The 22,576-nt window shown below is 33.3% G+C and overlaps 4 protein-coding genes across 4 annotated transcripts; 2 read left to right on the top strand and 2 right to left on the bottom strand.

Moving 5' to 3' along the window:
• Window positions 1-1,120: 1,120 nt before the first annotated feature.
• Window positions 1,121-2,147, bottom strand: LOC107488690 (protein FAR-RED IMPAIRED RESPONSE 1-like). The gene is made up of 3 exons (XM_016109463.1): window positions 2,050-2,147; window positions 1,568-1,971; window positions 1,121-1,461 (listed from the first exon to the last, which is right to left on the bottom strand). The coding sequence occupies exons 1-3, from the start codon at window positions 2,145-2,147 to the stop codon at window positions 1,121-1,123; spliced, it is 843 nt and encodes a 280-aa protein (XP_015964949.1).
• A 2,085-nt stretch (window positions 2,148-4,232) lies between these two features.
• LOC107488764 (potassium transporter 6) lies at window positions 4,233-9,233 on the bottom strand. The gene is made up of 9 exons (XM_016109526.3): window positions 9,007-9,233; window positions 8,703-8,820; window positions 7,998-8,487; window positions 7,809-7,862; window positions 6,442-6,702; window positions 6,293-6,345; window positions 5,997-6,120; window positions 5,644-5,898; window positions 4,233-5,427 (listed from the first exon to the last, which is right to left on the bottom strand). The coding sequence occupies exons 2-9, from the start codon at window positions 8,736-8,738 to the stop codon at window positions 4,358-4,360; spliced, it is 2,343 nt and encodes a 780-aa protein (XP_015965012.1). The 5' UTR covers window positions 8,739-8,820; window positions 9,007-9,233; the 3' UTR covers window positions 4,233-4,357.
• A 10,135-nt stretch (window positions 9,234-19,368) lies between these two features.
• LOC107488691 (uncharacterized) lies at window positions 19,369-20,952 on the top strand. The gene has a single exon (XM_016109464.1). It carries the CDS (start codon window positions 19,369-19,371, stop codon window positions 20,950-20,952), a length of 1,584 nt encoding a protein of 527 aa, XP_015964950.1.
• A 55-nt stretch (window positions 20,953-21,007) lies between these two features.
• Window positions 21,008-21,805, top strand: LOC107488693 (uncharacterized). Its single transcript, XM_016109465.1, has one exon. It carries the CDS (start codon window positions 21,008-21,010, stop codon window positions 21,803-21,805), a length of 798 nt encoding a protein of 265 aa, XP_015964951.1.
• Window positions 21,806-22,576: the final 771 nt, after the last annotated feature.

The raw sequence follows: 22,576 nt of genomic DNA, 5'->3' as shown, positions 1-22,576 counted from the left end.
GCGTTCAGCGCCAGAAACAGGTTGCAAGTTAGAGTTCAACGCCAGAAACAGGTTACAACCTGGCGTTCGATTCCAGAAACAGCCCAGGCACGTGAGAAGCTTAAGTCTCATCCCCAACACACACTAAGTGGGCCCCAGAAGTAGATTTCTGCATTATCCATTTTAGTCTACTCATTTTCTGTAAACCTAGGTTACTAGTTTAGTATTTAAACAACTTTTAGAGACTTATTTTGTATCTCATGACATTTTAGATCTGAATTTTGTACTTTTTGACGGCATGAGTCTCTAAACTCCATTGTTGGGGGTGAGGAGCTCTGCAACGTCTCGATGAATTAATGCAATGATTTCTGTTTCCATTCAAACACGCTTGTTCCTATCTAAGATGCTCATTCGCGCTTCACTATGAAGAAGGTGACGATTCGTGACACTCATCACCTTCCTCAATCCATGAACGTGTGCTTGACAACCACATCTGTTCTATATTAGATTGAATGAGTATCTCTTAGATTTCTTAATCAGAATATTCATGGTATAAGCTAGAATCCATTGGCAGCATCCTTGAGAATTCGGAAAGTCTAAACCTTGTCTGTGGTATTCCCAGTAGGATTCTAGAATTGGATGACTGTGACGAGCTTAAAACTCGCGAGTGTTGGGCGTAGTGACAGACGCAAAAGAATCAATGGATCTTATTCCGACATGATCGAGAACCGACAGATGATTAGCCGTGCTGTGACAGAGCTTTTGGACCATTTTCACTAAGAGGATGGGAAGTAGTCATTGACAATGGCGATGTCCTACATACAGCTTTTCATGGAAGGAGCCTTGCATTTATGAAAGTTAGAAAGCATTATGTTACAGGAATTCAGAGGACAAAGCATCTCCAAGACTCCAACATATTCTCCATTACTGCATAATAAGTATTTATTTCATGCTCTTTTACTTTTTACAATTAAAACTAAAAATTATTATTGATATTATATCATGACTAAGAATAATAAGATAACCATAGCTTGCTTCAAGCCAGCAATCTCTGTGGGATTCGATCCTTACTCACGTAAGGTATTACTTGGACGACCCATTACACTTGCTGGTTAGTTGTGCGGATTGTAAAAGTGTGATTTCAATTTTGTGTACCACAGTGCAACTTTCCTCTGAATTGTGCTTGAACTTCCCTAAACTTCTCGTGGGTATACACGTGCTGAAATTGGTCCTCTATTACTGATTTTGTTGCGCATGGTATCACGGTGTGAATATCTGTAGCATCAAATTCTTTCTCTCTTTGCTCTCTGCTTGCTAGGCAATTATCGTATTTCTTCACAAATTGAATTAAGGAGCTGTTCCATGTGATGAACTTGTTGAAAAATGTGTGCATGCTCTCGCTCCTTTGTGTACTTCTCATCCCGACCCAAAAGTAGTGATCCAGGTAAACTGGAATCCATAAATGGCGATCTTCGTATAGCTCTGCAGAATGAATAAAAAACATGAGTCCATATAAACCGAAAGCTGTGCACATTTTGACAAAAAAAGTAACATCATCAAAATAATTCGAATAAAAAACGTCGGTTACCTGAACGCCACTTATTTTCTCCGACGCCAAACTTTGTGACAAAATCGTTCCAGTTTCTGTCGAGTGCGTCTTTTGTAAACAAGTTCCAAATGATGTGGCTCATCTCTTGTTCAATTTCTTTGTGTCGCTTGTAGCCGTTTAGTTTGCTTGGGATTTTCTTCATGATGTGCCAGATGCACCACCGCTGAATTGTTGTTGGCATGCACATCTCGATGGCCTTTTGCATCGATGCGCATTGGTCAATGAAAATGCCTTTTGGTGCCTTCCCTCCCATGCAACGGAGCCAACACTCGAATAGCCATTTGAATGATTGGATGTCCTCGTTTTTCATCAGATCGCATCCGAGAAGTGTCGACTGATCGTGGTGATTCACACCCACAAAAGAACCAAAAACAAGATTGTACCTGCAAAATAGACACTCTCGCATAGTTATGAACCAAAATGTGTTGCCTGTGTGAACCTAACACTTAATTTCAGTGAACCGAATATCTATCTGTGTTGTAGGTGGTGTCGAATGAAACGACGTCGTATCCAAAATACTCGCATGCAGCCCTGCTTCTTGCTTCGGCCCAGAATGCATTTTTGATGGAGTGATCGCCTTCGAGGTTGAGCTCGAAAAAGAAATTTTGATTCTTCTTTTTATTCTTAATAGGTACTTCCCGAATTCTTTGGTATCATCTTGTTCAGAAATATTTTGTACTTCCTTTGTGATGTAATTCCTCACATTTTTTTCTATAAAACTTAGTTCCCGATGACTACTTGCTGCTACTACGAATGATTGGTAAGTTTTGCTCGGTCTGATTCTGGCTTTCTCGTTGTTTTTGGTGGTGCGACGTACGAACATGCTTAGCTTCCTGTGTTGTTTGAGCATCTCTGCTCAGTCTGGACAGTAGGGGTGTGAATGGTTCAGAACAATTTTGGTAATTGTCCAAAGACCGACGTCCTTCAATATGTGTACGTAAATCTGGCTGGACAGTTTATGCCAGCTGAGAGGTTTGTCTTCATAGTTGGAAATATCTTGGATTTTCACCTCCCCTCTCTATTGCATATGATTAGTTGATTCTTAATCTCGTCTCCCTTCCGAGTTGTGTTCCTTATTTTGGTAGAAAAACCGGTAAGTTTGGAATAATTTTTTGTAAAACTTTTCGGCTTCTTCAAGTGTCTTGAAAATCATCCCAAACTTTGGGACAAATTGTTCATCCACAATACACCTGAACAGCAAAATGAACCGAACACATTATTAAAGCAAAACGATTGTATAGTACTAAATGAACGGAACATTGTCCATTATATAAATTCAAATTCGAACAACTGTCTGCAGAATGAACCGAACACATTATTAAAGCGAAACCATTGTATAATACTAAATGAACGGAACATTGTCCACTATATAAATTCAAATTCGAACAAATGTCTGTATAATGAACCGAAAATATAAATCAAAGCGAAAACAATGTACAATGCTAAATGAACCGAACATTGTATATATAAAATCAAATTCAAAACACCTGTGTCTACAATTTAGAGATTATCAATTCAATTTAGCAATTGCATTCCATTCAATTCGATTTAAAATTGAATAATCCAAACCTCGTCCGCTTGATAAGATTCAGAAGAATAATTCAAATCGCTCTCATTCAACTGATTTGAAGTTGAGTCATTCATTGTTTTGATAGCCTATTGAAATATGAAAACGAAGAAGATAAATCCATATATCGAAAAAGAAAACGAAGAAGAATAGCAAGAAAAACGACGAGCAGCAGAGCAGATTCGAAAATTGCAATACAGATTGTTAACGTTGAAGAATGTTTACGTTGACGAAATTTTAGGTAATTCTGTTACGTTAATAGGAGGGTAGGGGGCGCGCGTGTATTTCACATAACTTAGGGGAGGAGGGAGAAGCGCGTTTAAAAAAAATGCTTGGATGATTTGGTTATGTTTTTTGCATGGATGTAGAGCATTATTAATAGAAAAAATAGAGTATATGACTCTTGTATAACAATCAAGCAGTTTAACATATTTCTAATTCCATCTTTCATGAGAGGACTAAACACATTGAAGTTGTATCATTTTACTATATAAGAGATCATATCTAAAATTATCACCATAATCTTTGTTAGTTCAAAATTCAAATGACCAATTGGCAAATATCTCAACTAAGCCTTTTAAGAGGTTCTAGAATAAGTTACCTATGCAACAAGCTTGGTATATATGATCTATATAATCAAGCTCGAAAAAAAGTGTTAAAAGTCAAAATGTAGTTAGCAATTGGTAGATAATAGCTTAGCATTTATGCAAGTTGTTAATATTTAATAGCTTAGCATTTATAATAGTAATTAATAAAAATCTCTCTAAATACATTTTTTCAAATTTTTGGATGAAATAAAAGCAATGAATTCTTTTTCCTATTTCTCTACATTAACAAAAACAAAATAAATTCACATGAGAAGTGCACCACCAATGAACTATATATGGCTGGTGCACCTCCATCTCTGAAAGGGGAAGAGGATGCTGAGAGCCTTGGTACTTCACCGAAGAATTCTCCACAATGTTCCATAATTTTTTTTTCTTTACATTTTCATTTTATTTTTTCTTTTTTTTCCCGGAAGAGAAAGGGAGAGAGATATGAACAAGAGATGATGCAATGTAGTGCAAGAGGCCAAAATAACCAAAACTTTGTACTTTTTCGTCCACCACCTCTTTTAATGGGGTGGTGGCATTTGGACTATCCACATTAGATAACAAAATATGTACATTGATTAAAACTCTATCCTTATATGTTGCCAAAAATTAAATTTGGTACATCATCCCTACTTCTAAAGAAGATTGATGTGGCACACTAAGTACAAGTGAGGATGACCTACTATTCCTCCTTAGGAATTCATACACAACATTAATACCAAATTTCTTCAACACGCTAGACCCTGCTTTGGCCCTCATGTGTGATTGCCCTATAATGTAAGCTACCCCAGCTTCCCTAGCTTCCATTATCTCCTCCAACTCTTCCATTATTCCGGTGTCGATCTTCGGGCTCTCTGGGACGAAAAACCTAACCCTTTTCTTCTTCGGCTGGATCACAGGCGACTTTATCTCCTTTAGCTCCGATGTTCCGGCCAAATCATCTGCATTGTTATTGACTGCATTATCCGAGTTGTCCTCTTTCATCATCATCGTATGGCCAGAGCATGTTCCAACAACTGCCATTTTGTCGTCGCTTTCAGTCTCGTCGTTTGTGGAGTTTGATGCAGTGCTTCCGGTCTTTATGAACTCGGCTAAGCTGCATATGAGATCGTTCTCAAACTCTATGTCATCTTTGTGGACATCACGGTACCCATACCGGACTATGCATCGGTAGAGCCGGAAATCTCTTGGACCTACGCGACCAACTAGAAACCGTTCCTCCGGTCTAACGTGTGGAACTGGCACATGCTTGATGCAGAGGAAAACAACTACCTGGTGAAACGCCGGCAGGTTGGTTACAAAGTGGGAGAAGATTGCAGGGATTCCGGACACTAGCTCAGTGTGTATGAGACCAACCCCACGCACTCGAACAATGCCTATGCTCGGACCTATACCGACTAGCCAGTTGATCGAAACCTTGTTTTGGACGTCAAATTCATACTTCTTGAGCGTGCCATAGTGCCAAACATACATGACAGTCATAAATACAAATGCCAATACAATAGGTACCCATGCTCCTTCTAGAAACTTGACGAGAGAAGCCGAGAAGAAGAGCGCCTCGATGGTGCCAAATATGAAAACAAATCCAAGTGCAAGGAGAACATTCTGGTGCCAGCACAGAACTATAACCAGAGACATCAAACATGTGGTAACGAGCATCACTGTAATAACTGCCAAACCTGTCGCGTGAATGCGAAGTCTATCAGATTCTTGTCTGAATAAAACAGATATTATACAAATTATCAAATTCTACTTTATGTTCAGTAAGATCATGCAAATTAGGTACGAGTCAACACTACATGAAATTATTGTGATTGCATATTACAAAAAAATTTTGATTCAGTAGGTTCTGTAACATCAATGTACAAGCGTTTCGCAATCATTGTCATGCATACCTGACGCATTACCCAAACGCCTTGTGTCTCGGAAACCAATAGTCACGGCCAAACACAAGAGCATCAGTAGCCAATTGATCTCGGGGATATATATCTGGCCATGAATTTTAGATGATGTGTGAACCACTTTGACTCGCGGAAAGCAACTTAATGCGGAGCATTGTTTGATAATTGAGAAAGTCCCCGTGATGATGGCTTGGCTTCCAACAACAGCCGCGAGTATGGCTATCACTAGAACCGGCCACCTTAATTTCTCTGCAAGGTAAAAGTATGAAAGCTGTGAATTAGCTTGGCAACTCCTCCTCCATCTACTACCTCTCTCGCCCTCAAAACATAGGAGCCATACTACATACCTGGTACAGATACATAAAATCCGAAGTGATACTCTTGCCGAACTACATGATTCCTGGATAAATAAGCAGCTTGTCCCATATATGCAAGGACCAAGGATGGATAAACCACGGAAGTGAAAGCAATCTGCAGAATTTGTACATTCATAAATTAAAATAGGCATTTCCGAAAGCACCGAGAGGCACATACCCTTCCAGCACCTCCCCTTTTTCCGACACCTTAGATGTGTTTTGGTGTCTTTAACTACTGTTGTATATTCGGTTATATCAAATGCGAACACAACCCAAACAGTATATACCTTGATTGATAATTGTGAGAAGTGTCCAAGATCAGCAAACATCGCTTCTGATCCTGTATAAATGCAACCAAAATCGTGTGAATGTTGACATAAAAATTTTTACAAAGAAAACATTGGCATATAATTGAAGTTACCAATCATATTCAAACCTGTTATGCATAGCAAAATTCCACCAAGGGCCATCCAACCTCCTTTCTGAGAGTTCCTCAAAAATTGGAATGCATAATATGGAGAGAGTGCTTTGTATACATGAGGGTTCCAGTGAAATATGTTATATACACCAATGGCACTGATGCAGAAAAGCCACGTGATGACGATAGGAGCAAATAAGAAGCCAACCCTGTGTGTGCCGTAGTGTTGAAGGGCAAACAAGCCTATCAATATGATGCATGCAGCCGGAACTTCTACATCTGCCAAGTATTAAGTTTCAATTGCAAGTACTATTAGTGACAAATATGCAACTTGCTCCACATAAAGGAACACAGTAGTATTGAAATTCAAATTCTACATGCAAACAAAAGAACAGAAACTTGCAAACTTATCATATCAGACTCGAGTCTTATATTCCTATGTTAAATATATTGCCCAAGGCATTTCTACAAAGGATCACAATACAGGGTTGACTTTCCAGGATACAAATATCTGTCACAGACAAGTGCATAACAAACGCAATATCCTGATTAGTCCCTAATGAAGTTTTTGTATCCAGGCATACTGACCAACTGACCTTGCTTACCTAGAGTTCAGAGACATACTTGGCCAAGTGTAACGGCCACGCTTTCTAGACTACTGATCCAGGTATCCAAGCAACCAATTCAGCCAGGGGTACGGTTTCACTTCCCTCCAATCCCTGGTCCTGATCACCCTCAATAGTCAATAATTGGCACAACACACATAACCCGAAAGCTCTTTCTACAATTTACACTTTTGCCAAAGATTCCTGCCTAAAGAGAAATCCCTCGCTCTCCTCCCTTCCGACAGTGCTAGGCTTAATATATCCCCATCCCTTCCCCCTATTGATACCAAATAGGCAAATAGTATAGTGAAAGTGAAGGACAAGCAAGTTCTATCCCAATTCCTGAATAGTAAACTGCTATTCCTATTCATACCAACTTCACAAGAGAGCTCTCTCTTAATCCTTTTTTTTTCTCCTTTTGGCTCCCAAACAAAAGGTTCTTCTGGTGACTTCGAGCCATCAATGCGTACTCCATCAATAGAATTAAGACAAGTCGGCAAGATGACCCGGGCAAGAGGATAAATTACCAGTTAATCAAACAAAATTTACCGAAGAAGAAATGAGTTTAGCTATGATTTGGGAGGGGGGAAAAAGAAGGGGAAAAAAAGAAGGAAAAATTAAAGTCAAACAGGTGCAAGTCAATACTGTTGCTATTTTGCTCCTTTTTGATCTTTGGTCAAGAAAACTATGCAGAGAGTATTCAACCATGACCCGTCTCTTTAAATTATAAACCAACAAAACAAAAAGCACGACCAGGCACAGGAAAATCTTTGAACTTACACCTATGATGCTCTCGGGACATTGAAAGCTCAAATCCTGACACAGCTGAGAAAACTGCACAAAAATTTCAAAAACCCTCAATCAATTAAATCTAAACACAAGGTCAACACTTTCCATTTCAAAAATGAATAAATAAAGACACACGAAAAAGGGAAATTGTGATGCCATAAGAAGAATAATAATAATCACCAGAAAGAGCAGGTGTGAGGACCCCATCACCAATCACCATGCAAGTTCCAATCAAAGCAAGAACAAGAAGAATCCTCTGAAGCACCTTATGCTTCTCCAAAGTTGACTTGAGCCTTGATGCAAAGCTCCTCTCTGGTGCCACACCATAACAATCTTTCTTATACTCTGTGAGTTCCTCATCTGCAACCTGCACATTTGGCAGTGAACTCACCCTGGCATGGCGGCACAGCAATGAGTAAAGCGCAAACGTTCCACCTTCTCCATTATCATCAGCCTTAAGCACTATGAACACATATTTCACCAGAGGAACCAAAGTGAAGGTCCAGAACACCAGAGATAACACACCATAGATCTTATCCACGGGCACAGCATCACCAACTTCATCAGAGAAAGTGCTTCGAAATACGTATAAGGGTGAATTGCTCAAATCACCATAAACAACACCGAGGCTCTGATATGCTAAAGTCAGAACCGTCTTCCATGACTCTATCTGAAAACAAAAAAAATCACAGAACAAAAGGAAAACGAAAAAAAAAATTAAAAAACTAAAGAAACCTCACATTTTTGTGATAAACCACTAAAAACAACGTTGTACAAATCGAGAATAGCAGAATCTTTCACAAACACCCCAGAATGAAATGAAGTTAAAAATTGAAACTTTGCTGGTTTTTCAGCATGCCCATGTAATTGTAATCTTTCTCTCACCTTTGAGTTCCGACGAGTTCCACCTTCAAGATCCATTCTCACACTTTAGCTCAAAGAACCATATTTCTTTCTCTCTTTTTTATTTTCCCTCTTTGATGATGATGAATGAGTCCAATGGCTAAAACAAACTCCGCGGTTTCAAGTAAAAAAGGGAAAAACTTTTAGAAGAAAACGCTGTCCATTTTTTATTATTTTATTCTCTCTCTATGAAGCAACTCTCCAGATCCATGATGGGGTTCTAAACAAATTCAAGGAATCCATTTTTAAAAAAAGACTAGCAAAATATAAAAAATAAAAATTCAACCTTTAGAAAACACCTTCTCCAGTGTGCAAATAGTAACAGGAAGATTCACACGAAATGTCAATTTAAATTATTTTATTGACACCAATAGAGACTTGAAAAAAGAGAAAAGAATGGGTGGTATCTTAGTTAGGGTGCTATCAGTGAGTAGAACAAACAACCATTGAATGAAGGAAGCAAACAAGAAAGAAAAAGCCACACCTTATATGCAAAGCACTGATAAATACATTAACAAATTAGAAGGCTTTTAAATATATAAATATATTATATTATACTATTTGCGTGTGTTTTTGGACAAAGTGAAAGTGATTAACGAAATTTGTCTACGGTGATTAATTATCACACGCTATAGAAACTAGAAAGTTAGGAACAGGAAAGAACTAATTTAACTAAACACACTGAGCAAAGTTTGATTGGCGTGGTTGGTGAGAGGTTTTTGCCTTTGGAGTTTGGAGTTTGGAGGGTCTCGCGTTAGTTTTTAGTGTAAAAGCCAGTTTCGATTACTAAAATTATGGACATTTGGGTTCCTTAACAATTTTAACATCAACCACTTGTGTATTCGTTCAATTCAGTCTCTGCATTTGTAATTATTTGACGATAAATTACATGGTGATATGTCAGGTATGTTCAGGTAAATTTATTTTTATTTTTTTACTTAATTTTTATTTTTATTATTTAAAATATTTTTTGTTAGAATATAATTAAGATCAATTAGTATTATTTAATATATCTATCTAAATATTTATTATAAAAGATTACGTTTTTATTATACAATTCTTTTAGTACCCATAAATACTCTTTTATATTATATCATTCTAAATAACTTAAATTGACAACTTAAATAGACTGAATAATACACAAAATATTTTCTTTAATTTGATCTCTTGTTTCTAATACTTTTCATATCCTCTTCTCTTTTTTCTCACACACAGTTAAACATGAATTTGAATTCTTTAAATTTTGAATTTTTACTTTAGAAAATAAAATGTGATCTCTCACTCTTGAATAGTTTCTTTCTCATATTTTCTCTTGATCCAACCTATGAAATAAATGGTGAGAGATCACACTTCCTCCTCTAAAGTAAAATTCAAAATTTAGAGGATACAAATCCATTAAACATGGGTACACATGACCCGGTCCGATTCGAAGATCCGGTCTAGACTCGAATGATTTGGAGTTAATTTGGTATGACTTCATCGGGTTTAGGATCGGATATGAGTCTCAAAAATAGATCCTTCATTATTTAAGTTCGGATTCGGATCAAGACGAATCCAGCTTCACCTGACCCATGTGCACCCTAGGAGAACTAAAAAAGATATATATGTTTTAAATTAATTCTAATATTATGTTATATTAATTATAAGCTTATTGTTTTATTTTTAATGATATTTGTTGAATTAGAAAATAGATCAAATAAGCATGAAATTAGAACTAATAGACAAATTCAAGTTCAAGTATGGTTATCAACTTCTTTATAATAAGTATATAAGATGATTGTTGGGTTGTCTTTGGAGGTGAGTGACGGAAGGAGGAATCAATTCTGGAAAGATGTCTGGCTACAAAGTGGGTCGCTAAAAATGAGGTTCCCAAGACTTTTCTTTATTTCAAACCAAAAAGGATCTGTTATAGGGGATTGTGGGTTTTGAGATGGGTTAAAGTGGATTTGAAACTTCAGTGGAGACGAGACTTATACCAATGGGAGTTGGAATTAGTGAATCTTTTGCATGAGTATTTAAAGCCTATAAAACTAGTATGTAATAAGCAAGACATAGTTGTTTGGAAGTTTGACAAGGAAGGAATTTTTTCAACTAACTCTTTTGTACAGGTAGTATAGTCAAAAATTCTTTCGGAGGATATCACCAGCTACAGTTTCACCAGAACCATATGGAAAGGTTTGGTTCCGTCACGAGTGGAGTTATTTATTGGTTTGCTTTGATAGGAAGAGTAAATACGAAAGAAAGACTACTTAGATTTGGAATTATTAGTTATGGTGATAACACATGCGTATTATGTAAAAGAGACGTTGAACATATTTACCACTTGTTTCTGGGTTGTGAGTTTACTTGGCAGGTGTGATGCCAATGGCTTTCTGACTTTGAGAGATCGTGGTCTGTTTCGGGCTCACTAAAAGAACACTTTGAGAGTTGGATAGGTGTTGATAACGGGAAGGAGGAGCGCAACAAGTGGATAATGTGCTCTTTGTAGTTATATGGAATGCTTGGTTAGAGAGAAATGGGCGAATTTTTAATAACAAGGAAGGTGGTCCAAAAGAGGTGTTTCAGAGAGATCCTTAACTAGTTGTAGACAGTGGAGTAATTTGGATCTCTTTTGTTGTTGATGGCAATGTCAAAAATGACACTGGGGATAGTCTGATTTCATTTCTTATTTTTCTTTTCTTTATATGGTAATATTTGCAGTTTAGTCGTTTGTCGCTCCACTGTATTGTGTTGAGCTCTCTTGTTCAAAATTTTTTTTTTATAAATGAATGCATCATAATTTTGGACATAAAATTTATCAAGACCCGGACTTCATCCGGTTGAGACCCGATTTCAGTATGGCCCAAAAGTAGCGTGATTTCATCGCGTCAAGGGTCTGGTAAAAGTTTTAAAAATACACTCGATTATTATTTAGAGTCGGATCTGAGTTAAGACAAATTTGATTTCACTCGACCCATGTACATCCTTAATTAAACATTAAAAGAGCATAAAAAATATTATTTTCTCTTCTCAAAATTTTTAGAATATCAAAAATAAATAAAAACATAGACGTAGATGTAGTGGTGGGGTTCTAATAAGATAGGATTGGAGCACGGTAACTATTCTCCTTTTCTAATGTTTGATTGGGTGCTTAAGACATTTTCATTTTCGTTGATCCATTTGCATTTTCAATCAAATTTGAATCTTAAATTGTATTTAATTCTTTATTTTCTATTTTCTTTTTTAAAAATTATTAAAGAGAAAAATGTTTGTGATTGAGTAGATAAATTTATAAGTGAGTGAATGGATTATGTGTTCAAATTTGAGGTCACAGTTAAAACAAAAAATTTTCTAAAAATTTTAAATATTGTAAATTGAAAAATGAGAAAAGGCTGGCTGACTTGGAAAATAATTAGAATTAAAAGAAAATATAAGGAACACTAGACAGGTACAATAAGTTGAAGAGGCCAAAGAGGTTATCTTCGTAATTTTATGTTGAATCTGGTTCAACAAGTTTGATGGTTGAGCATGTTTTTTATTAAAATTTTCATGTTACTTGTTTTTTGTTCATTATAAATGTTGTTAGCTCAAGCAAGTCTCACAATGATCTCTGAGATTCAAGCGATTACTCAATGTGATTTTTGAGATTTCAATTTTATTATTATAATTTTTCAAATACAGCTTCAGACACTATAGTAGTCTCTGGATATTTTTCCAGTGATGAATCAGTAATTGCTGCGCTAACCTAACATATCCATTCACCATCAAGTGGGTACTGGATGAGAACGCAAAATAGAAGCAAAAACTTTCAAGTGGTAGAATGGTGCGGTTGTGGCTGTCGTCTAGTTCTCAAGTGGTCTAAAAAGATTCAAATCTAAACAAATAATTTTTTGGTTGTCCCAATTATAATGTGAGTTATCGTTATTACCTTTTTTGTTATCATTGTTCTTCCCTCACACTTTTTTTGTTCTTCTCTGAGACTTCAACATGTTATATCTTTGCTTGATTATAGATATGTGAAAAAAGACGGTGTGAACTTTTTGTGTGGACGGATACTGGACAGGATGAAATGGTTGAAAGACTAAAATCTTATGGAGACAATCATGAAATGAATATGATTTTTGATTGGAGGCTTGGGAGGTTGGAGGAAGATGTCCGGAATCAAAAATTGATTTATTAGTTGTTAGTACTTGTTATATCTATATTGATAGTGTTGATTGTGATCCTGTATTATAAATCATGAGTGAAATAAGTTGGTGGTGGTTATCTTGTATTCATTAAATGAATGATGAATGAAAAAATGAAAATGTAATTATGAAGATAAAAAAATTGATGATTGGTGTTTGTTGATGAAATGAAAACTTGATTAATTATGAATTGAATGTATTTGTGTTTGTCATGGAATGTACCAAGAGCAATAATATACTAAAAAAGGCAACATGAGTAATTAAAACAACCATAAAATATGAAATTAATATCTTATACCAAATTTTAAACCTAAATCACTCAATCAAGAAGTGTATTAGAATAAAGTAGCCATAGTCAAAGATCTTCATAACAAAACATAAATGATTATACATCCTTCTATAATTAATGTTTTATACCTAATTTTAAATCAAAACAGAAGTCCTATACACACTAAGTTAAAAGCTTCCATTCTTCTTTTTTGGAAACTTAAATCCTAGAGTTCGAACAAATTTCATGAACTTGGCAAGTCTTTATGTTGTCCCTAAACTAGCACATTGCATGACATTAACTGGGCCAAAAATTGGTTGTAGAGAATATCTTTTTCTTGGTAGCAACTTTGATGGCCTGATATGTCTAGCCATCTAGATCATTAAAAGAAATAATTAGAAATTAAATGAACATTCAAATAAATCACATAAAATTGTGTATTAGAATTTTTAGATATCTGTTGAGAATCTTCTAATTTAGAGACAGTATGTAGGTTGAGATAAATCAATCTCCACAGGTTTGCATTAGAACTGGCTAGTACCTTCACAGAAGGTTGCAGAATATGCTCATTGTCTCTAGTACCTTGGTCACAATCATCTTTAAGTTGCTCAATTGGTTGGTTATATGTAGCAGTGCATGTTTTCATTTTCTTGTTCTTAGCAGCTGCAACAGCATCAACCACCCTCTTCTTGTAATCTCTCCTTGTGTCTCTTTTTTCACAGAAGCTACATGTAAATCTCCCTAATTGTCTCTTTAGATGAATCTTATCTCCAATATTACTGTCAAGTTTGGGATCAGATTTTGTCTTCTTAGACTCTCCTCCACCTTTCTCATCTACATCCATCATTCTCTTCATCTGGAGTTTTTCTGGTTTTTTTTTATCTTTGGTGTATGAGGCCTGTTATATTTTTTTTTCTCCCATAATGGTTGGACAGGAATGAAATTAATGTGATGATTTTTTTGTATGTCTCTGTGATTATCCATCTATGACAAAATTATTTTGGTGACGTGTTAACTAGAGAGAGTGCAGCACATGCATGCACACAAGAAATACCTACGTATGAGTAACAACCAAGATATTTTACAACATGTTTAATAATATACTTTTTAAAGAATTAGTTAGGATACATTACAAAAATAAAGTAAATGATCGGTTAGTATTTAGAATTGGTAGGTACACAATCTTTTTTTCTAAGTCTACCACATGGTTAGTTGGATGTCTATGAACCTCAAAATGTTTATATCCATTATCCCCTATCAAAATTGGCTTAATTATAATTTTTAAATTCTTTTCTGACTTTTTTCAACCTACTCTTTATAATTGGTGTGAGGACCCCAATATGATTATTTAGTTTCACTTTGTTCTTAGCTATAATTCGCATTACAAACATTCTAACTTTCTCCAACAATATTATTATGGGTTTTGCTCTTGCATCCTTAATCTTTGCATTGAATATCTCACATGCATTATTACATATGTTGTCCAACTTTGGTTTATGGCTGAATGAGCTCTTAGTTCATGCCTCCATTGGCCATTTATCTAAATATGTCCATGTATGCTTATTCAATTTCTTTATTTTTTTCATTCTATCCATAAATTCTTAGATATATTGTTACCCTTGTACATTCCAACAAAAGCCTCTTTAGTTGTAAGTCCTTCCAATGCTTGTTGAATTTTTCCATAAATATCAAATGTAGGAGAGATGATGCATCTGAAGCATCACCTCTTAAATTGCTCCTATAAATATAGTAAAATTCAGTAGTCATAGAGAACTCACTTAAATGTATACACATAATAGTCCCTGAGATTGATATTTGATACCCATAAAAGTCCCTCATGTTTAATCCGAGCGTCTAACTTAGTCCCATATGGCTTACATACTCTCAGCCATATACAATGACAATAATACAAGTAGTTTAATTATAATAGCAATTAAATATTGACATAACTTACAATAGGATTAATATTTTTTGAAGATGTATCTTTATCTTTTGCATATCTGGTATAAAGCACCAGTCATTGTCTTTGTAGTGTTGCAAGTATAGATACAGTAATTCAAGAAATCACTTCTAGTTCTCCTTATTCTCTATGTCCACAATTGCCCAAGCTATGACATAGATATGATATTAGCATCCTATCTGATTGCTGACAAAATCTTTTCACCAAATCGAGTCTTGAGGAATGCTCCATCTAATTCAATTAAAAGATGACAACGAGCTTTGAATCTATCTTTACAGCCACTCAAGCACATATATATTTTCTCAAAGACATTTGGTTAAGGTATGGTACATATTTGCACTGTTAAATTGAGATTGATTTTCAGTAAAGTCAAGCCATAGTCCCTAACTATCTTATGTGATTCCTTTTCATCACCATACACTACACTTCTAGCATTTATCAAAGTCCTTGAAATTGAGTTTTTGTTTAGTGTCAAATCAAATCGTGTCCTGAAATAAATCGTAGTTTCTCAATATCTGAAGTTAGGATATTTCTTAATCTTCTTCACAAGCTTGTTTCAAACCCAATTCCTATTAGTAGTCCTATTTTTATCCTCTCAGAGACATGTGCAGACGTCGTTAAAGGTTTTGATTTGCCAACAAGTATCCTCATAGTTTCTTGATACATAAATCACCCAAGGACATTCCTTAACGTTTCAAACTGCCTTGTACCTTATGTTATCATTCTTCACAAGGAATATATGGTTACCTTCTTGAATTGGGAAATTTTCGAACAACTTTTCTAAACTCTCACTTGGTGCCAAACTTCATACCAACTTTAAGATGCAACTCCCCAAATCTTGCACCATCCGTAAACACTGGCAGGACATGCATCATCAAAATCATTGTCTTCTAGTTCATCTTATGAATTTAGGAGAGTCTTCATCTCTTCTGAGAGCCATGAATCAGCTTCAGAATCTACACCTTCAACAAAATTACCAACAAAACCAAGATCTACTTCATCATCACTAACTTCTTGACTAATGCATCAACTTCAATCAGGATCTTCTCCTTCTCTTTAGATAGAGTACCAATATTTTTCTCTTTCTTGTTTTTTCGGACCTTGCTCACCCTACTCTTACTCCCAATTTTGACATCTTTTTTGTAGTATCAAATTCAGAAGAGCTGTCTACGTTAAAAGCTGGCATAAAAAAATCATTTTCTACACTTTCATAAGAGTCAGAAGATACATCAAAAAATTTCATTATTAAAAATTTGGCTCTTCAATATTCTGGAAATAGACCTTGTATAGGGTCTCCTAGATATGCTAGATTTGTTGGGCTATTTGGGCTTATTGGGCTTATCTGACTTGGTGTGTGTGGGTGGACTTTATAGAGTTAGTGGCTGGATGCTTATGGTGGGCTTGATTTGCTTAACTTTGATTTTAGTTGAAACTTTGGTTTTTGAAAGTGATATTTGTATTCTTTTTAGAGAATTCTTCTTAATGGAGTTAGAATTAATGTGTTGGATCCATAAATAGTATTGGTGGATTGGACTTATCATTAGTGATGGAAATAACCATGAGTGCATAATTCTCATTTGAGGAGAGTCCATAAGAGAATTTGTATTAGCATTGCACCCTTTTGCATCATCATCATTTAAGTAGACAACTACCTCATTGCCCTCTAAAACCTCTGAAAATAACACTCTGTACTCCAAATATACATCAATTACTCCATCATTTTTCTTAACATAATTCACCATCTCTCTTAATTCTTTGTCGTTATTCAAGTTTCTCAACCCATTCTCCAAAGCTTTTCTAGGTACATGCCACCAGCATTGCTTTATCTCATTATATCTAAGCTTCTTATGGTAGTTCTTTAGGTAAAAGACATCTAGAGTATCCACATCTAGATCACCTAAATAAGTTTTATTATCTGGAGAATATACCATCATTCTTTCTTTATTTTTTTTGAAGTCACCCCTATAATGAAACATAATGTCTATCATCTCTTCCATCTACAGAAATTTCAAAAACGATTACTTCATAGTCCCCCTTAACCCAAACAGATTTTTGTGAATTACTGATATATCATAAAAAAAAATTAACACCACTAAACACCTATTTTTTAACATTATAACCATCATTTTATCGTAATCCTGTTTCATCAAGTTAAAATAGAACATTGATACAAAATTCTAACCTAACTTAATCACCATCAAATCTTAGAAACTAAATTAACAAAAAAGACATAAAATACCAACCACACTCACAAGATGAATACACATCACTGTGTGAGCTATTATCAACCAGTTGTTGGGATTGGATTGAACGAATACACAAATAGTTAAAGATGAATTGTGATTTCAAAATTGTTAAGGAGCACAATTTTCATTTTGTAAATGATTAGAGATCGAAAATTAATTTTTGCTCTATTTTTTAGTGTAATTGATGATAAGAAAAGAGAATAATGTTATGATATTCCTCCACATGTTAATAAGATAGAGGGAGTAAAGTGGCATATTAGCATATTAGCATAGTAATTTTAGTATTTAAGGTTATGTTTGGTTTTAAGAATAAGATATATAATAAAAGATATTAGAACATGATACATAAAACAGAGACAAAAAAATTAGTATTTTTATATTTTATTTGGTGATAAATTGAATCTAAGATAAAACAAGCAATAAAAATTTTGATTTACCTTATTTTTCTTTCATACAAAATTTAGAACAAAAAATAAAATGATAAAAAATATAATTATAAAAATTTGATTGTAATAATAAAAAAATAAAAAATTAAGTTGTGTCTCTGTTTAATGTCTCTGTTCTTTCTGACAGAAAAAACACAAAATACACTAATTTAACGTCTTAGGACATAATATTTCTGTCCATATCTCACCTATTAAACATAATTTTATATTTCTGTATTTTTATATCAATATCCTATTTTTATAAACAAACATAACCTAAGAGATTTAATATGTAAAAATATAAATATTCTTTTTAAATAAATCAATCATATTATCTATATATTAAAAATTAATCACTAATAAATAACTATATAAAACATGTATTTAATTTAATATCTCGTAAACAAATTTATTACACTAGTATAAGTAAGTTTACTTATTCTTATTATAATAAATTTAATTATTCTAGTAATTAATTATTTAAATAAAAATTATGTNNACTATTTCACAATTTGGATTATATTATTATTAGGAGTAAATTAAAAAGATTTAACATTATGTAGGTATTATATTTAAAAAATATTTTTTCTAAAGATAAAAAGTTATCCATTAAATAATAAAGAATAATATTTTCAAATATTAAGAAGCACAAATAAAATAAATATAAAACCTACCGTTTTAAATAAAAAATTTAATTTTGAATAAAATAAATTTCAAAAGAAATAAATAATGGTTTAGAACAAATCAAATAGAACTTATACCTTATGGAATGATTGTTGATAAAATATCAGGGGCACAGGTACATAGAAGAAAAGGGGGGCAATGGCCCCCCCAAAATTTTAGTTTTTATTTAAAAATAAAAAAAAATTAGTCTAGTCTCCCCCTTTCTTTATTTTTCAGTCCCCCTCTTCTTTTGTTCTATCTTTTTCAAACACTCCTCTCTTTAATTCCTTAAAAAAAACCCAGTCCAATAGTCCATTCCCTATCTCCTTTTTTTATTTCCTAACCCCTATCCCTTTTTTTAATTCTCAACGTACAATCATTCTCCAATTTCCATCCCCTTTTTTTATTTTCTAGCTACGAGTCTCTCCCTCTTCCCCTTCCCGCCTTGACTTTCCAAAATTTCAGGTAACAACTTTTTCTATTCTTCTTTTTTTTATCTCTTTAATCTTCTTATCTTTTATAATTTTCTCTCTTTGACTTTTATTTTTTTTGTTTTTTGCAGATTAAAAAAAAGATAATAGTTTAACAAGTGATTTTTCACTCCTCTTTCTCAAAAAAGGTTCTATTTTTATTCTTTTTTATATATTTAGTTATTTACTTAATTAGTTAATTTATTATTATTTGTTTATTAATTTTATATTATTATATGTTAATTTGTATATTTAATTTCTTTTATTAGTTAACTATTTAATTACAATTTTATATTATTTATACTAGGATGTTAGTATTATTGTTCTGAATTTTAATATTTTATTTTAAATTAAAATATAATTTTTATATTTTATAAAGATTTAGACTGTAATTTACACTTTTTGCTAAATATATTTTTAATTATAGGAACTTATTTGGCCATTTGAATTATGAGTAAGTTCAAAATCATTGATACATTTTTTAAAAGAAAAGATCAAGAGAATGAAGATGCTTCTACTATTACTACTCCAATACTTGAGGGGTCATCAAATTTCATTACTTCAAGTTCTTCATTGAATAGCTCAAAGCGTCCACGACTTCTTCCAAATCAACTGGATGTTTTTCGTTTGGAAAGAGATCATGGAATGCGACCAATGATTTGGAAGTTTTCTCCAAATAAAAGAGATGAAATCCGTCGGGCTTATATTAAAGTTGGGCCAAATCAACCAATTCTTGATAATTATCCATTTTTTGGTGATAAAAGTCATCGTCGCTTTCAAGCTTCATGGTTTAAATTGTTTCTATCTTTGTTAGAATATTCTATAGAAGATGATGCTATATATTGTTTTCCGTACTTTCTTTTTGCTAAGGAACCTTCAATCAATACGGGTTCAAATGCTTTTATTGAGAATAGTTTTAGGAATTGGAAGAAAGTAAATAGTGGAAAAGAATGTGCTCTTTTGAATCACATTGGCAAAGGTCCTAACTCATTCCATCATAAGGCGTTGAAATCATGTGATGATTTGATGAAACAATCACAACATATTGACAGACTTCTTCATAAGCAAACATCAGAAGAGATTGAAAAGAATCGAATTCGACTAGGAGCATCTATAGATTGCATTAGATGGTTGACATTTCAAGGTTGTGCATACAGAGGACATGATGAAAGCCAAAGTTCAAGCAATAGAGGTAACTTTTTGGAAATGTTGAAATTTTTGGGATCTTACAATGAAATAGTGAAAAAGAATGTTTTGGAAAATGCTCCAAAAAATGCTAAGTATACTTTAAATGATGTCCAAAAAGAAATTCTACATATTCTTGCTACTAAGGTGAGAAATTCAATCAGAGAAGAGATTGGAGATGCCAAATTTTGTATTATTATTGATGAAGCTAGAGATGAATCTAAAAAGGAGCAAATGGCCATTGTTTTGAGATTTGTTACTCTAGATGGTTTTGTTAAAGAGAGATTTTTTGATCTTGTGCATGTCACTGATACTTGTGCAACAACTTTAAAGAAAGAATTGATTTCTGTCCTTTCTCATTATAATCTCCAAGTTGAAAATATTAGGGGTCAAGTGTATGATGGTGCTAGCAACATGCGGGGTGAGTGGAATGGTTTGCAAGCTTTGTTTCTTAAAGATTCTCCACAAGCATACTATGTGCATTGTTTTGCTCATAGGTTACAATTAGCATTGGTGGCAGCTTCAAGAGAGGTACTTCAAATTCATGAATTTTTTACTCAATTAAACTCTATTGTCACTATTGTTAGTGTTTCTTCAAAAAGACATGATCAATTACAAGAAGCTCAAGCAATTGAAAATGCAAACTTGGTTGCTCAAAATAAATTAGAAACAGGCAAATGTGCGAATCAAATAAGCACTTTACAAAGAGCTGGGGATACTCGATGGAGCTCTCACTTTAATTCTATTTGCAGTTTGGTAAAAATGTTTACTGCTACCAACATTGTTCTCAATAATATCATTAAAGACAGGACAACTTATGCACAAAGAGGTAAGGCTTATGGTGTTTAATAAAATATTATTGTCATTTGAATTTGTTTTCACTTTGCACTTGATGAAAGAGATTATGGGAATCACCAATGTTCTTTGCCAAGCACTGCAACAACAATCTCAAGATATTTTTAATGCAATGCATATTGTTTCTACATCAAAGTTACTTCTTCAACAATTAAGAGATGGTGGATGGTGCAATTTTCTTGCAAATGTTAAAGATTTTTGTGAAAAATATGAAATTGAAGTCCCTAATATGAGTGCACAATATGTTTTTGGAAGAGGTCGATCTCGTCAACCAAGTGTGACAGTTGAGCATCATTATCGAATAGATGTATTCTTGGCAACAATTGACTCTCAAATACAAGAGTTGAATAGCAGATTTAATGAGCAAACAATAGAGCTTTTGACTTTGAGTTGTGCTTTGGATCCTAAGGACAATTTCAAATCATTTAATATTGAAGAAATTAGCAAGTTAGCAGAGAAGTTTTATCCTCTTGACTTTTCTTCTAATGAGCTAAATATTTTGAAATCTCAGTTGCAACATTATCAGCATGATATACCAAATCATTTGAAAGGCATTGGTACACTTTCTGAAAAAAACTTGCAAGAAACGGGAAAATCAAGAACTTATCACATGGTTGATAGATTAATACGTCTTGTTTTGACTCTACCAGTGTCTACAGCAACAACAGAAAGAACTTTTTCAGCAATGAAAATTGTTAAGACAAGACTCCGAAGTAAAATGGCTGATGAATTTCTTGCAGACAACTTGGTCATCTATATAGAAAAAGAATTAGCAGCTATTTTTGACACAAATTCAATTATAGATGATTTTGAAAATAGAAAAAAACGTCGAATAGCTTTTTCATGATACAAAACTGTAAGTGGTAATTTTTATATATTATTGTCTTACTTTGATTGAGATTATATATTTATTTATTTTTTAATTTTATCAATAGAAATAGTAATATAAAATATAACACCGCCCCCCTAAATAGTTAGCCTAGCAAATATTATAATACATTATTCTAAAGATATTATCTATAGATAACATAAATATTTGAGTTTTTTTAAAGGTTTAATTATTCTGTTAGTTCATTTTTAATTAGGTCTCTATATTTTTTTTGTTTTAATTGGATCTCTATATTACTTTTAATTTTGTAATTAGGTCATTTACATGTCAAAAATATTAAAATTAATAGAATATTTTTTTAAAAAAATATGTGATTAAAGATCTAGTTAGATTTTTAATTGTGAATATCTTTAATTTACAAACAAATATTTAATTAACTTTAATATTTTTTATACTAAAAAAAATCTAATTATAAAATTAAAAATAATGTAAAGATTTAATTAAAAAATATAAAATTGTAATTAAAAATTTAATAAAATTATAAAAATTAATAAAATAATTAAAATTTTTTTAAACATAAAAGAATTTATCTTTACTCTATTTTTACCATTTTGCACTGGACAAGCTTTACTTACCAAATAAGAAAGCACTGAAAAAAGTAAAATAAAATAAAATAAAATAAAAATTGTGTTTGGCTTATATTTTTATTGTTTATTTTTATTTCAATACTTTTTGTTTTTCAAATATTTTGAAAAGAAATAAAAAAAAATTTATTTTTTGTTTTTTACC

The sequence above is a fragment of the Arachis duranensis genome, chromosome 5 (genome assembly GCF_000817695.3).
Source record: "Arachis duranensis cultivar V14167 chromosome 5, aradu.V14167.gnm2.J7QH, whole genome shotgun sequence".
NCBI classification, from domain to species: domain Eukaryota; kingdom Viridiplantae; phylum Streptophyta; class Magnoliopsida; order Fabales; family Fabaceae; genus Arachis; species Arachis duranensis.
The sequence above is the reverse complement of the archived record's forward strand: the minus strand, read 5'-3'. Positions and strand labels throughout refer to the sequence as shown.

Bases quoted from the DNA above. Each gene is read 5' to 3' on its own strand.
- LOC107488690 (XM_016109463.1), bottom strand. From the start codon at position 2,147: ATGCATTCTGGGCCGAAGCAAGAAGCAGGGCTGCATGCGAGTATTTTG. The intron at 1,972-2,049 runs GTTCACTGAAAT...TCTATTTTGCAG, and splicing joins ACAACACAGATAGATATTCG to GTACAATCTTGTTTTTGGTT. The intron at 1,462-1,567 runs GTAACCGACGTT...TTCATTCTGCAG, and splicing joins AGAAAATAAGTGGCGTTCAG to AGCTATACGAAGATCGCCAT.
- LOC107488764 (XM_016109526.3), bottom strand. From the start codon at position 8,738: ATGGATCTTGAAGGTGGAACTCGTCGGAACTCAAAG. The intron at 8,488-8,702 runs GTGAGAGAAAGA...TTTTGTTTTCAG, and splicing joins GAACTCGTCGGAACTCAAAG to ATAGAGTCATGGAAGACGGT. The intron at 6,346-6,441 runs GTTTGAATATGA...GCATTTATACAG, and splicing joins AATTTTGCTATGCATAACAG to GATCAGAAGCGATGTTTGCT.
- LOC107488691 (XM_016109464.1), top strand. From the start codon at position 19,369: ATGAGTAAGTTCAAAATCATTGATACATTTTTTAAAAGAAAAGATCAA.
- LOC107488693 (XM_016109465.1), top strand. From the start codon at position 21,008: ATGGGAATCACCAATGTTCTTTGCCAAGCACTGCAACAACAATCTCAA.